Here is a 14,983-nt window from a genome sequence, read left to right as displayed (position 1 = left end):
GCATGATCTGCACACTACACAGTCACACATGCTGCTTATTTGAGCTATCTAATTTTTCTTCAGCTTCCAATTTCTCCAGACATGGCACACAGTGACTTCTTCCTTTCTGCTTGGATGAAGAAACTGTTGTGTGGCAGGCATATCCAGAATGACAACAAGCTGATTTTCAAGATGAAACAATTCCTGAACAGCCAAGATGCAGATATCAATAACCAAGGGCTCCATCAAGTCATCCATTCATGAGAAAAAAATTTTGTACTGAAGGCTGAATATGTAGAGGTGCATTTAACACCATCACAAAGCTTCATGGTCACAGCCTGAATTTTACAAATGACATTTAAAAATTTACAACTATCTCTCATGAAACTGATATAAGATGGTGGATCACTCCACATTTATGATGTAAGTTATTTCCAACAGTAATACTGAAGTAACAGATGATGATAATGATAAACAGAAATCTATGAGAAGGAGGTACGTATTTCAAGTAAAGGCAGGGATAAGGGAGAAATGGTACAGACATATGAAATGAAGTGATTGCAACTGCAAAACAAGTCAGAGGATCAGAAGAGTAAAGTGGCACTGAGAATGCACCTGTGAATATCTACATCTACATTACCACTCTGCAATTCAACCTTAAGTGCCTGGCAGTGGGTTCTTTGAACCACTTTCAGACTATTCGCTATCATTCCACTCTCTAACAGTGCATGGGAAAAATGAATACTTACATCTTTCCGTGTGATCTCCAATTTCTCTTATTTTATATGATAATCATATCTCCCTGTGCAGATGGGCATCAACAGAATATCTTTGAATTTGGTGGAGAAAGTTGAAGACTCAAAATTTCATGAAAAGACCTTGTTACAATGAAAACAGCTTTGTTTTAATGACTGCCGCTCCAGCTTGCATATTATATCCAAGACACTCTCTAGAGTATTTCATAGTAATATAAAATAAGCTGCCCTTCTTTGAACTTTATTGATTCTCTAACAATCTTATCTGGTAAGGATCTCACACCACACAGCAGTATTCTATCAGTGGACAGACAAATGTAGTGTAGGATATCTCTTCAGTGGATTTGCTGCATCTTCCTTGTGTTAGACGTCACCCACAGCATTATCTTCATAATTGTTCCAATTTAAATTGTTGTAATTGTAATCCCTGACAGCCTTTAGATTTGTGTGATGTATCATGTCACTGAAATTTAATGAATTCCTTTTAGTACTCATTTGGATGACCTCATACTTCTCATTATTGATTGTCAGTTGCAATCTTTCACATCAAAGAGATACTTTGTCTAAATCATTTTATAATTAGTTTTGATCTTCTTATGACTTTATTCGATGGTAAATGACAGTATCATCTGCAAATAATCTAACTGGAATGTTCAGCTTACCTCCTAAATCATTTATATACATTAAAAACAGCAAGGGCCTAAAACACTTCCTTGGGGAATGTTGTTTATCACTTTTGTTTTAATCAATGATTTTCCATTGATTACTGCATTCTGTGGCCTTTCTAAGAGGAAATCTCAGATCCAGTCACACAGCTGAAGCAATATTCCATTGACATGCAGTTTGACTAGAAGTCTCTTGTGAGGAACGGTGTCAAAAGCCTTCCAGAAATCTAGAAATATAGACATATGGAATCAATTTGAGATCCACTGCTGATAGCACTCATTATTTCATGTGCATAAAGAGCTAGCCGTGTTTCACAAGAATGAAATTTTCTGAAACCATGCTGACCGTTTATAAAATGGCTGTTCCCTTAGAGGTAATTCATATTGTTCAAACACAGAAGATATTCCCAGAATTCTACTGCAAATCAGTGTCAGTGATATGGGTCTATAATTTAGCAGATTACTCCTATTTCCTTTGTTGAGTACTGGTGTGACCTGTGCAACTTCCCAGTCTTTTGGTATGGATCTCTCGTCAAGTGAGCAGTTGGTTGGCTGATTTGGTGGAAGAGACCAAACAGCGAGGTCATCAGTCTCATTGGATTATGGGAGGATGAGGAAGGAAGTCGAGCATGCCCTTTCAAAGCACCCATCCCGGCATTTGCCTGAAGCGATATAGGTAAATCACGGAAAACCTAAATCAGGATGGCCGGACGCAGGATTGAACTGTCATCCTCCTGAATGTGAGTCCAGTGTGCTGACCACTGCGCCACCTTGGTCGGTGTGAGCGGTTGTATATGATTTCTAAGTACGAGGCTGCTGTATCAGCATACTCTGAAAGCTATCTTACTGGTATGCTATCTGGAATGTAAGACTTGCCTTTAGTAAATGATTTAAACTGCTTTGCTACACCAAAAATATCTACTTCTAAGTTACTCAGTTTTTCTCAATTTGAATTCTAGAATATTTATATTACCATTGGAATCGTGCAGTGAAGATATTGATTGTGTCTTGCCACTGGTGTATTTTACATATGACCAGAATCTCTTCAGATTATCTGTCAGATTTCAGGACAGAGTTTCACTGTGGAAGCTATTAAAAGCATCTTGCATTGAAATCCATGCTAAGTTTTGAGCTTCAGTACAACATTCACCATCATTGGTTCTGCAACAGTTATTGACCCATTTTGTGTATTATGGGCAATCAGCACCATTTTCTATTAATTTATTTGGTGAAAATCTCTCAAATGCCTCAGATACTATTTCTTTGAACTTATACCACATCATGTCCACACTTACATAGTTAGGAAAGAGAGAAAGCTGTCTCATATGAAGATTACAAGCGAATTTTTATCTGCTTTTTTAAATAGATGTATTTTGCATTTACTTTTGGTGGATTTTGATGTTTCAGTGGTCTGTCTTGTGACAACGATCTTGTGGTCACTAATTCCTATATCTGTCATGATGCTCCCTATTTGCTCAGACTTATTTGTTGAGGTCAAGTATATTTTCACAACCATTTACACTTTGAGCAGGCTCCTGAACTAATTGCTCACCATAATTTTTAGACAAAGCATTTAATATAATTTCTGCTAATCGCTGACTTCAATTTATTGGGAGAATTTTAGGAAAGTGTAGTTCATCTGTAAAGGAGACCACATATAGGATGCTAGTGTGACCTATTCTTGAGTACTGCTCGAGTGTTTGGGAGCCGCACCAGGTTGGACTGAATGACAACATCGAAGCAATTCAGAGGTAAGTTGCTAGATTTGTTACCGGTAAGTTCAATCATCATGCAAGTGTTATTCTATCAGCATGTAAGTGTTACAGATATGCTTCAGGAGCTCAAGTGGGAATCCATGGAGGGAAGAAGACATTCATTTCAAAGAACACTACTGAGAAAATTTAGAGGAGCCACATTTGAAGCTGTCTGCAGACAATCCTACTGTCACCAACACACACTTCGCATAGGATCCACAAAGATAAGATACAAAAAATTAGGGGTCATATGGAGTCATATAGTGTGTCATTTCTCCTTCGTATTATCTGTGAGTGGAACAGGAAAGGAAACGACTAATTGCGGTACAGGGTCCTCTCCGCCACGAACTGTTCGGTGGCTTGGGGAGTATGTACATAGATGTAGATGTAGAGATGAAATGAGAAGAAAAAATGACTATATGACAACTGAATAGTGTGTGTACTATTTCACGAACCATCATGCCTGCTGTAAAATACATAAGTTTAAAAAACTGTCAACTCTATTGCAACACGTCTTAGATACCAATTGCAACATCATCTGTATGTTAGGTCACATCAGGCTTACATAAAGTTAAGAGTCCTAATGTTTTAGATAAAAAGATTTCACTCACCAGAAGATGTGGTCATACTGACGATAGAAAGACATACGAGTCATAAAAAGAACTTGGAAACTGTTGACTGAGTTACTGTCAAGAAATTTAATGGCCAGTTCTGCTTCACTTTTCACCTGAAAGAAACAATGAATTTATGTGGCCTTCACGTAATGTTCTTATGTCATGAAAATCATTCAAAACATTTAGTTCTGATAATACACTGAGAACAATTCAGATCTAATTTAGTAAAAACAATGATAATCTAACAAATATCCTGAAATATTCTAAAAAAAACCACACTCAAATACAGAAAGCATAGTAAAATGTGTGAGCGCTCTACTGGACATTGCATACAACAAATGCTATTCAAATGTTTCAAAAATATAGACACAGAAGGATATAGTTTCCAACAGAAAATGAGGCAATGAGCATTTATGCCTTGCTAAGCAGAGATATACTAACAAATTAGCATTTTCTACAGATAACCTCAAAATATGCAGAACTTAAAAATTACACAGTCTAGAATATTGTATCACACATCTCATCCTAATGGGGTCCAATGATAAAAAAACAAAGAGAAATGGAATATCCTCCTTTAATCTTAGTAGTGATTGTTGATGCCATACTGAAATGTATTCAGATAAGAGCACTTATCACAGAACAAAGTTCAACTGCTTAAGAGTAGTAGTTGTGCTAGCAAAGAAGCAAAACATCCACTCTTCAGACTGCCAAAGTCACTAGTCTGATGGCTGGTTGGAGTCTGTTTTGCTCAACTGTAGGAATGCACGAGTAGGCATGCAGATTTTGAACCACATGTGGTTAATCACGGAACTTCCGGCCTATTAAAAGAAAGCAGTATGAAGCATTCAAACTCTACTGATACATAGCCCAACCAGGTTTTTTAAAACACTATTGCTTTTTCCTTACGAAAACGTTACCACACAGGAAAAAATACATATTTGATAAAAATGACATTTTTTCTTAAATCCAGTTTAAAGTGCAGAAGTAGTACAATCATTCCATTATTTCATAAATTCCAATCATCCATTTTGCAGGTGGGAGTTGCACACGGATACCTCATTAGCATAAGTACTGCTCGCAAAAAGAAAAATTGGAAAAAAAAACAGCAAGACTCTGTGTTCAAGTCCTAGTCTAGCACAGATCTACATCCACAACTTTAGTCTGCATTCCACTTAGAGTACTTAGTGCAAAGTACTTCATATCATTTTAGTCACTCACTGTCCTATTCCAATCACATATGTTGTGAGGGATTAATGACTAACCGAATAACTCCTACATGCCCTAACCTCTGTCATTTTATTTCCATGATCGCTACAAGATACATACAGGGTGTTTCTGGAAGAATATTAAATATTTTAAAAGTTGGTAGTATGAACTAATTCACATAAAACACTCCTTCAAATGTGAGTCCTACTTTTAGTGGTCACAGAGATATGACTTCACTTGGCATGTTGGTATTCCAGTTACTATGGGTTTACTTATTGACTCACATTTTTGGTTTGAAGTTCAAGTTGTGCATGAGTTTACATAATTGAATTTTTCAACTGTGATTGCAATTTGTTGGCCAATTCTAATGTAGTATTTAAGCATGCCACACGCATTCACACATGCTGAGTATGTCAATATGGTATTTGGTAGACAATACAGTAGATGATTCAAGTTGGCTCCATGTAGGGGCACAAGTGTGCGTGTGTGACAGAGAGGAGAAGTCCCCACTCTATCTTGTCACAGGATAATTCCAAAAGCTACGAAGTGAATATGATATCTAAGTGATCCCATATTTCATTAAATCAGGCAATGACAGTTATTTCCTTTAGGTTACAGTGCTGTCAGCAAGCTGCATGAAAGTGTTGTCAACTCCCTGACCACAAAGAGTGGTGGTGGTGGTGGTGGTGGTGGTGATGATGATGTCCAATACTCCTTGACAGAGCATATGGGACGATGTGGGAGACCCGCACTGCCGTACTAGGCGAGGTCCTAGCGGAGGTAGTTTGCCATTGCCTCCCTCCGACTGTAATGGGGAAGAATGATGATGACGATGATGGTAACACAACACCCAGTCATCTCAAGGCAGGTGAAAATCCCTGACCCCACTGGGAATCGAACCCGGGACCCCGTGCTCATGAAGCGAGAACACTACCGCAAGACCATGAGCTGCGGACCACCTTTAGAAAATAACAAATCTTGTAACAGCTCTCTTTTAACAACTCCCCAGCTAGAATACTCATGTGTATACACTTTCCGAATACCATTCAGGGAATGAAAATTGCATTATAATGTCTTGTAGATGCAAGTTCATTATATGAAGAGTATAAACTCAGACTGGGAAAGGATAGGACATAAAATTGACCTTGTCCTCATCCAAGCAACAATTCCAGCATTTGCCTTATGAATTTAGGGAAAACAAGTAAAATCACAATTCAGATGGATAGGCGACGGTTTAAACAGCCATCCTAGCGAACACAAATCTTAAAGAGTTACCACTTCACACCAACATCCCTTCAATGCTTGACTAATAAAAATTGTAAATAATGCTGATGACAAACTGCCTGAAAAATGCTTTTATTTAGAGGCTGATTCACTTTAAGAGCTGTCTTTCAAATCTGCTTAGCATAGCCAGTACACATGTTACCTTCAACCTCTCTCTGCTTGTACTACAGCATTAATTAACAGCATCATACACCATGTCACAATACAATAAAAAAAACAATCATAAAGGAATACTACAGAACCCTATAAATACTCTAAACAACACCATACTTGGTTGCAAACAGTGTGCTGAAGGTATGCCCAAATTTATGATGAAGTACCTAGTATTATGCTTTTTAGTGTGGTTTACAAAAAGCCAATCCTCTTGAAGTATAGTCTCAGGCTGTGTTCTTTATTATGACATAGTTTATGATCTATTAATACTGTATGTACGGGATGTATGTACACTATGTGATCAAAGGTATCCAGACACCTGGCTGAAAATGACTTAAAAGTTCGTCGCGCCAACCATCAGTAATGCTGGAATTCAATATGGTGTTGGCCCACCCTTAGTCTTGATGACAGCTTCCAATCTCGCAGGCATACATTCAATCAGGTGCTGGAAGGTTTCTTGGGGAATGGCAGCCCATTCTACACGGAGCGCTACACTGAGGAGAGGTATCAATGTTGGTCAGTGAGGCCTGGCATGAAGTCGGCGTTCCAAAACATCCCCAAGGTGTTCTATAGGATTCAGGTCACAGCTCTGTGTAGGCCAGTCCATTACAGGGATGTTATTGTCATGTAACCACTCCGCCACAGGACTTGCATTATGAACAGGTGCTCTATCATGTTGAAAGATGCAATTGCCATCCTCGAATTGCTCTTCAACAGTGGGAAGTAAGAAGGTGCTTAAAACATCAATGTAGGCCTCTAATGTGATAGTGAAACACAAAACAACAAGGGGCGCAAGCCCCCTCCTTGAGAAACATGACAACACCATAACAATACTGCCTCCGAATTTTACTGTTGGCACTACACGTGCTGGCAGATGATGTTCACCGGGCACTTGCCATACGCACACACTGCCATCAGATCGCCGCATTGTGTACTGTGATTTATCACTCCACACAACATTTTTACACTGTTAAATTGTCCAATATTTAAACTCTTTACACCAAGCAATGCGTCATTTGCCATTTACCGGCGTCATTTGGCATTTACCGGTGTGATGTGTGGCTTACAAACAGCTGCTCGACCATGAAATCCAAGTTTTCTCACCTCCCGCCTAACTGTCATAGTATTTGCAGTGGATCCTGATGCAGTTTGGAATTCCTGGAATTCCTGTGTGATGGTCTGGATAGATGTCTGCCTGTTATACAATACAAACCTTATCAACTGTTGGCAGTCTCTATCAGTCAACAAACTTGGTCGGCCTGTACGCTTTTGTGCTGTACGTGTCCTTTCACATTTCCACTTCACTATCACATTGGAAACAGTGGACCTAGGGATGTTTAGGAGTGTGGAAATCTCATGTGCAGACATATGACACAAGTGACACCCACAATCATCTGAGCATGTTCGAAATCTGTGAGTGCCACAGAGTTCCCCAGTCTGCTCTCTCAAGATGTCTAATGACTACTGAGATTTCTGATATGGAGTACCTAGCAGTAGGTGGCAGCACAATGCACTCAATATGAAAAACGCATGCTTTTGGGGGTGTCCGATACTTTTGATCACATAGTGTACATCTGCACTTTAAAATGATTGAACAGTTTAAACTGGCCAATAATGTAGATTAAAACATTTTGTTTAAAATAAATGGATGTTTTTGTTGTGATCTTCAGTCCTTAGATTGTTTTGGTGCAGCTCTCCATGCTACTCATCCTTGTGCGAGCCTCTTCATCTGGAATAACTACTGCAACCTACTTTCTTCTGAATCTGCTTACTGTATTCATCTCTTTGTCTCCCTCTACGATTTTTACTCTCCCACTTCCCTCCAATACTAAACTGGTGACCCCTTGATGTCTCAGAATGTTTCCTATTAACTGATCTCTTCTTTTGGTAAAGGTGTGCCAAAAATTTCTTGTCTCCCCAATTCTGTTCAGTACCTCCTCATTAGTTATGTGATCTACCCATCTATAATTCAGCATTCTTCAGTAGAGTCACATTTTGAAAGCTTCCATTCTCTTTTGTCTGAACTGTTTATCATCCATGTTTCACTTCCGTAATGGCTACATTCCATACAAATACTTTCAGAGAAGACTTCCTAACACTTAAATCTATTATCAATGTAAAAAAAAAAACTCTTGTTCAGAAATGCTTGTCTTGTCACTGCCAGTCTACATTTTATATCCTCTCTACTTCGGTCCTCACAGTTATTTTGCTGCCCAAGTAGCAAAACTCATATACTACCTTCAGTGTCTCGTTTCCTAATCTAATTCCCTTAGAATCACCTGATTTAATTCTACTACTTTCTATTATCCTTGTTTTGCTTTTGATGATGTTCATCTTCTGTTCTCCTTGCAAGACAATGTCAACATCATTCTACTACTCTTCCAAGTCCTTTGGCTGTCTCTGACAGAATTACAATGTCATCAGCAAACCTCAAAAATTTCATTTCTTCTCACTGGACTTTAACTCCTACTCCAAATTTTTCTTTGGTTTCCTTTACTGTTTGTTCAGTGTACAGATTGAAGGACATCGGAGACAGGCTACAACACTGTCTCACTCCCTTCACAACCACAGCTTCCCTTTCAAGGCCCTCTACTCTTATAACTGCTGTCTGGTTGCTGTACAAGTTGTAAATAGCCTTTTGCTCCCTGTATTTTACCCTTGCTACCTTCAGAATTTCAAAGAGAGTGTTCCAGTCAACCCTGTCAAAAGCTTTCTCTAAGTCTACAAACGCTAAAAATGTAGGTTTGCCTTTCTTTAACCTATCTTCTGAAACAAGTCAGTAATGCCACATTTGTTTCTATATTTCTCCGGAATTCAAACTGATCTTCCTCAAGGTCAGCTTTTACCAGTTCTTTGGTTCTTCTGTAAAGGATCTGTATTAGTATTTTGCAACCATGACTTATTAAACTTATAGTTTGGCAACTTTCATACTTGTCAGCAACTGCTTTCTTTCGAATTACAATTATCAAATTATTTTCAAATTCTGAGGATATTTCTTCTGTCTCATATATCTTGCTCACCAGACATATATGTTTTGTCATGGTTGACTCTCCAAAGGCTATCAATAGTTCTGACAGACTATCGTCTACTCCAGGGGACTTGTTTCGACTTAGATCTTTCAGAGCTCTATCAAATTCTTCTCATCTTCATCCTTATACACTACCCTTTCTATAATCTTGCCTATTAGTTTCTCTCCCTTGCACAGACCATCTATATACTCCTTCCACCTTTTCCTTTCTTTTGTTAGTACTGGTTTCCCATCCGAGCTCTTGATATTCATACACGTGGTTCTCTTCTCTCCAAAGGTCTCTTTAATTTTCCTGTAGGCAGTATCTATCTTACCCCTAGTGAGATAAGCCTCTACAGCCTTACATTTGTCCTCTAGCCATCCCTGCTTATCCATTACGCATTTCCCGTCAATCTCATTTTTTAGACATTTGTATTCTTTTTCCAGCTTCATTTACTGTATTTTTATATTTTCTTCTTTCATCAATTAAATTCAGTATCTCTTCTGTTACCCAATGATTTCTAAAAGCCCTCATATTTTTACATACTTGATCCTCTGCTGCCTTAACTATTTCATCTCTCAAAGCTACCCATTTGTTTTCAACTGTTTCCTTTCCTCTGTTCTAGTCAACTGTTGTCTAATGCTCCCTCTGAAACTCTCAACAATCTCTGGTTCTTTGAGTTTATCCAGGTCGAATCCCCTCATTTTCCTATCTTTTTCCAATTTCTTAAGTTTTAATCTACAGTTCATAACCAACAAATTGTGGTCAATGTTCACACCTGCCCCGCAAGTGTCTTACAATTTAAAATCTGGTTCCTAAATCTCTGTCCTACCATTATATAATCAATCTGGAACCTTGTGGTGTCTCCAGGTCTCTTCCGAGTATACAACCTCCTTTTATGATTCTTAAACCATGTGTTAGTGATTATGCTCTGTGCAAAATTCTACCAAGTGGCTTCCTCTACACAATGCTGGTGACTACTCTGAAGGACAGTAACAGGTGCAAACATGTAACTCTTTTGTATCAGTTGTGAAAAAATAGTTGCCACTATTTAAGTTCCAACACTCATAGGTGAAACCCTTAAAAGTGAACATAGTACCAGTGCCAGTTCACCATGAAAACTGTCAAGTAAATCACACTTTTACGTACATAGTCATGGTAGATCAAAGTAACATTATGTTTAATACCTGGACTTTTATTTTTATTATTTTATTAGCACATTACACTGCTGCCTGATGCGTTGCTTAGCTTAGACCCCCCGCACACACAAAGCCCCCTGCCAGTAAGTCTTTATTTCACAGACAAACTCTGCAAAGTAGACTACTCTAATATACACACCTATTGATGTAAATGCTATTTGGTAGCTGCCCACTGGTGTGTACTGCAGTCCTGGCCCATTTAGGGGGACCCTACGTTTCTCAATGCTATGACACAAATTTAGGATGTCACATCCTAGATTGGCACAGAACCTTTGAAGTCTTTCGTTCAATCTTCCACTTGACTTACAAGCTGAGGGCCATGATTAGTTAAACAACGGTGGTATTCTCAACCTTCTCTGCCAGTAACTGGAATGATGATCCCATTATTGCATCTCTCAAGAAAATGTATTGTTCCTATAGAATGAAAATGTATGAAAAATGTGTTGCACTACGTATATAATATCAGCATTTATTTTCTCATTCAAGCCTTCAGGATATTCTTCAATTACAAATGTATCGCATATCTTGTATACAATAGTGAACACCACGTACCTGTTGTTAATTTACTCTGATGAAGTGCTGAAAAATCTTTTCTAAAGCTCATAATACTGTGATGATCCATACTTCAATCATCCACAGCTCTTCACACAACAGCTACTTTTCGAGATCAATGTCAGTAATCACATATTTCATCTACTTTTCATTAGTTCTCACTCCATTGGCTAGTTCATTCTACAGTTTCATCCCTTTCTTCTAGTTGAGAATTGAATTATGTGCCTGATACTAGTCAACCTTCTGTTTCTTTGGTGAAAGTCAGTTTCCCATCAAACAAACACATAAAATTTCAGAATTTCTCACAGAATTTGCATGAAAGCATCTGACTGATTCTAATCTTTGCAACACCACATGTCAATGAGAACTACAATCATAATAAAGTCTGGCTACTATTATAATAACTTAAGAAATGCACTAAAAACATTACTGACAGGTGTAACCACAATTTGTGAGTGTCTATGATGTTAAAAATCTACTGAGAGCAAGAAAACTCATGGTGTGCACACAACACAACAAGCAGGGTCATCAGGAAAAATGTGTGCAGCACAAAGTGCTTTTATTGCTATGCAGTCCTTTTCAGATCAAGCATTACAGTAAATTACACAACTGCCTCCAAAACACCAAATACATTACACACTGCAAAGTGCTAAACAAAATCAGGAGCATTAATTATTTAGCTAACTGTACAAATTCTGTATTGTTCAAATAAACATAAATCATGATTTAAACATCCTATTTTGCTCTAGTAAACAAAAACACATGCAATTAATTACCATCTGGAAGGTCTCCTTTGTCATATCGGCACAGATGTTACAGAAACCAGAAATATCCACAAACACAACTTCATAATGTTCATGGTATTCTGATAATGTTGGTACATTATCAGCATCAGCTGGTGTTAAACTAATACCATTGGTGACCCAGTCAGCCTGTGCTACAAAAGAAAATATACACTATTAAAAACTCTATATGAGCTGAAAGTTGCAATTTATGCGTTAAATTTGTCTTATATACTGGGTATGTCCATAAAGTAAAGAGACTGGGTCTGCTAAAAAGAATTTATTGATCCAGTTGGTGCACATTGTTAAAATTGCTAACATAGTCTCCTTGGGTCCCGATACACCACTGCCAATGCAATTTCCATGTTGCAAAGGCTCCCAGCAAGTCAGCTGACTTAATCTCTTTCACAGACACTGTGACAGCCCACTGGATGGCAGGAACATCACCAAAACGGAGACCTTTCAGGCTTCTCTTCAGTTTTGGGAATAGAATGAAGTCTGATAAGCTTGTATCTGGAATCTACAGTGGCTGCAGCAAGGTTGCAATCTCTATCCAGGCAGGTAGGTGGTAGCAATGAAGGTAATTTGGGCCGGAGTGATGTCATGGTGGAGCTTCCAATGATCAGCAGTCTCTGGTAGTTCCAATTGGATGGTTCTGTGCAAGTGCTCTTTAATGTCTTTGTAGAAAATGGAATTGACGTTCATCCCAGAGGTACAAATGCCTTGCACTTTTCACTTCGGCCACATTTTCATCCAAAATATTCATTGAAGGGTGTCCAGATCGCTCCATGTCTTCAACAGTCTCCCGTCCGTTGCAACTCATTGAACCACAGGAAACCTAGGCCCATAACAGGGTGTCATCTTTGTAAGCCTCCTTAATCACAGAAAGTATCTCAGAAGCAGTTTTGCCTAGATAAATGCAAAATTTAATCGTGTAACAAGCTCCAGCGAAAGTTTCATTTTTCACATTTTCTACTGTGACTCAAAAACAGCTTTTGTGTCATGCATGATCCTCACAGTGTCAGAGCTCGGACACGACTGCTGCCTGGTGTGTTGTTTAGTTTAGACCCCCAACACAAATCCCCCCACTGAGGAACACACTGCTGGCGACTGGAGTGCTGCTCGGTGGCTAGTCTCATTACTTCACAGACAAACTCTGTAAAGTAGGCTATTTCACTATACATACCTAAACTGTTCCAGACGTAACGTGCTATTTGGTAGCTGCTCATTGAATTATTCAGTCGACGCATGTTGAGAAGGTACGCAACATACATGGTCATAATAAAGCCAGAGAAGCCTCCAAAACCCTATGGAATGTATTGAATATGTAGACAGATCAAACAAAACAGAAGTGACTCACAAATGCCAACATAATATTTTAAATGAAAAATAAGTTTCAGACAAATATCTAGCCATACCTGATCAAGTTCTCTTTGCCGAAGCCACACCTTCAATAAAACAATCCCATCACGAATGTTACTGTGTGTCTCCAGTAACTGCACAAGATAATCGTTGTAACTTAAGGCAGCAACATCTCTGGCAATGCTACTATTGTAATGAGGGGTTGGCGTTCCGGCATCTACATACAACAAACATAAATAACAGCACACATTGTTTAACTAGAAGTTCTGGTTTTGGCACATATGTTGTCACACAAAGATGAATGTTATATCTTGTTATGAATTCTTTCAATTGCAAACAGCACTCAGTGATACAATGCCTGTCAGAATCAATTCTACTTTTGTCCAGTGTTGTGGTTGAAAAGAGGAAAAAGACATTCTCTGAGAAACAAATAAGGAAATAATGTTCTCTTGAGCTGTAGAGATGCATTATACTACTTGTATACTTTGGGAAGATTGATACCTATTGTATATTTCAAAGACAAATAGCTGCAATGAGCTGTGAAGGTGGAGTTTGAGTCAGGCCTAGTTAGTTCACTTAATGTGACTATTGCTTGTGAAAGGCAAAGGTTCAGACTCATTTCTCATCCATCCGAGTGTTTAATGTCAAGAAATATCATAATAGTGCTGCTGCAACGCTACATTCTGCTGCTGAGTGTAAGATTCCTTCTGGAAATGAAACATAGAATGTGGCTAATCATCCTCCACAATATTCTGTCCCTTAGCAGTGCTAATTTAGTGTGGTATGCAGGTCAGCTTCTGCAGAGTTCGCAAAGCAGGGGAAAGGTACCGACTAAATTGAAGCTGTGACGACGGGCCATGGGCAGTGTCTGAATGCTCTGTCAAAAAAGAACAAACACTGTCCATGAAAGGCAAGAGTCCAGTTCACATTCCAATCCAGTACACAGTTTCAATCGGTCAGAAAATTTCACAATAGTGCATACTCTGCATTAAAATATTCATTCTGATATTCATTCACTGTTTAGGAGAAAACTGTATAATAAACTCACAGCAGTCTCTGAACAAACATTAAATACAAACAGAGAAATTCCAACAACACTCTTTAAAAGAAAATAGCTCTCAATTGCCAATGCTGGAGAATATCTGGAGTGAAATAAAGGCAGCAAAAAGATATTTAAGCAGGTACAGGAACCTACTCTAATGAAAGACAGTAGAAATCGACAAACAAACAAATGAAATATCACATACAGAACTATCAACTGCAGTAACTAACAACTACTTCCTTAGGTCACTGTCTATCAACAGGAGCACGGAAATCCTTGAGAAACAGAGAACAACGGAAAGTCCAGGATGGAATAACAATATGAAACATAGAGATGGTGTTGAATTGTGGACAGACACAATGAAAAGACTCCTCCACTTCTAGCTTTCACACAGAAAAGTCCTTCAGAAGCAGAAAACACACACACACAAGCATGACACACTCATACATGCTTATTGTCTATGGCTTCAGTCAGCAGTTGGGCCCAAGCAGCTGCATGCAGTAGCTCTCTCTCTCTCTCTCTCTCTCTCTCTCTCTCTCTATCTCTCTCTCTCTCTGCGTGTGTGTGTGTGTGTGTGTGTGTGTGTGTGTGATTTCTGCTTCTGAATAAGGACTTTTTGTCTGAAAAT

The 14,983-nt window shown here is 38.6% G+C and overlaps 1 protein-coding gene across 1 annotated transcript in view; it reads right to left on the bottom strand.

The window, feature by feature from the left end:
- Positions 1-14,983, bottom strand: part of LOC124622323 (nucleolar protein 6) — a 136,827-nt gene that overhangs the window by 48,452 nt on the left and 73,392 nt on the right. Inside the window, exons 7-10 of the mRNA XM_047147998.1 lie at positions 13,370-13,530; positions 13,138-13,258; positions 11,946-12,106; positions 3,765-3,880 (exon numbers count right to left, since the gene is read on the bottom strand). Of these exons, the coding sequence (XP_047003954.1) occupies positions 3,765-3,880; positions 11,946-12,106; positions 13,138-13,258; positions 13,370-13,530 (559 nt within the window). The remainder of the gene's footprint in view (positions 1-3,764; positions 3,881-11,945; positions 12,107-13,137; positions 13,259-13,369; positions 13,531-14,983) is intronic.

Source organism: Schistocerca americana, chromosome 7, assembly GCF_021461395.2.
Source record: "Schistocerca americana isolate TAMUIC-IGC-003095 chromosome 7, iqSchAmer2.1, whole genome shotgun sequence".
NCBI lineage: Eukaryota > Metazoa > Arthropoda > Insecta > Orthoptera > Acrididae > Schistocerca > Schistocerca americana.
This window is presented reverse-complemented; position numbering and strand designations above follow the sequence as displayed.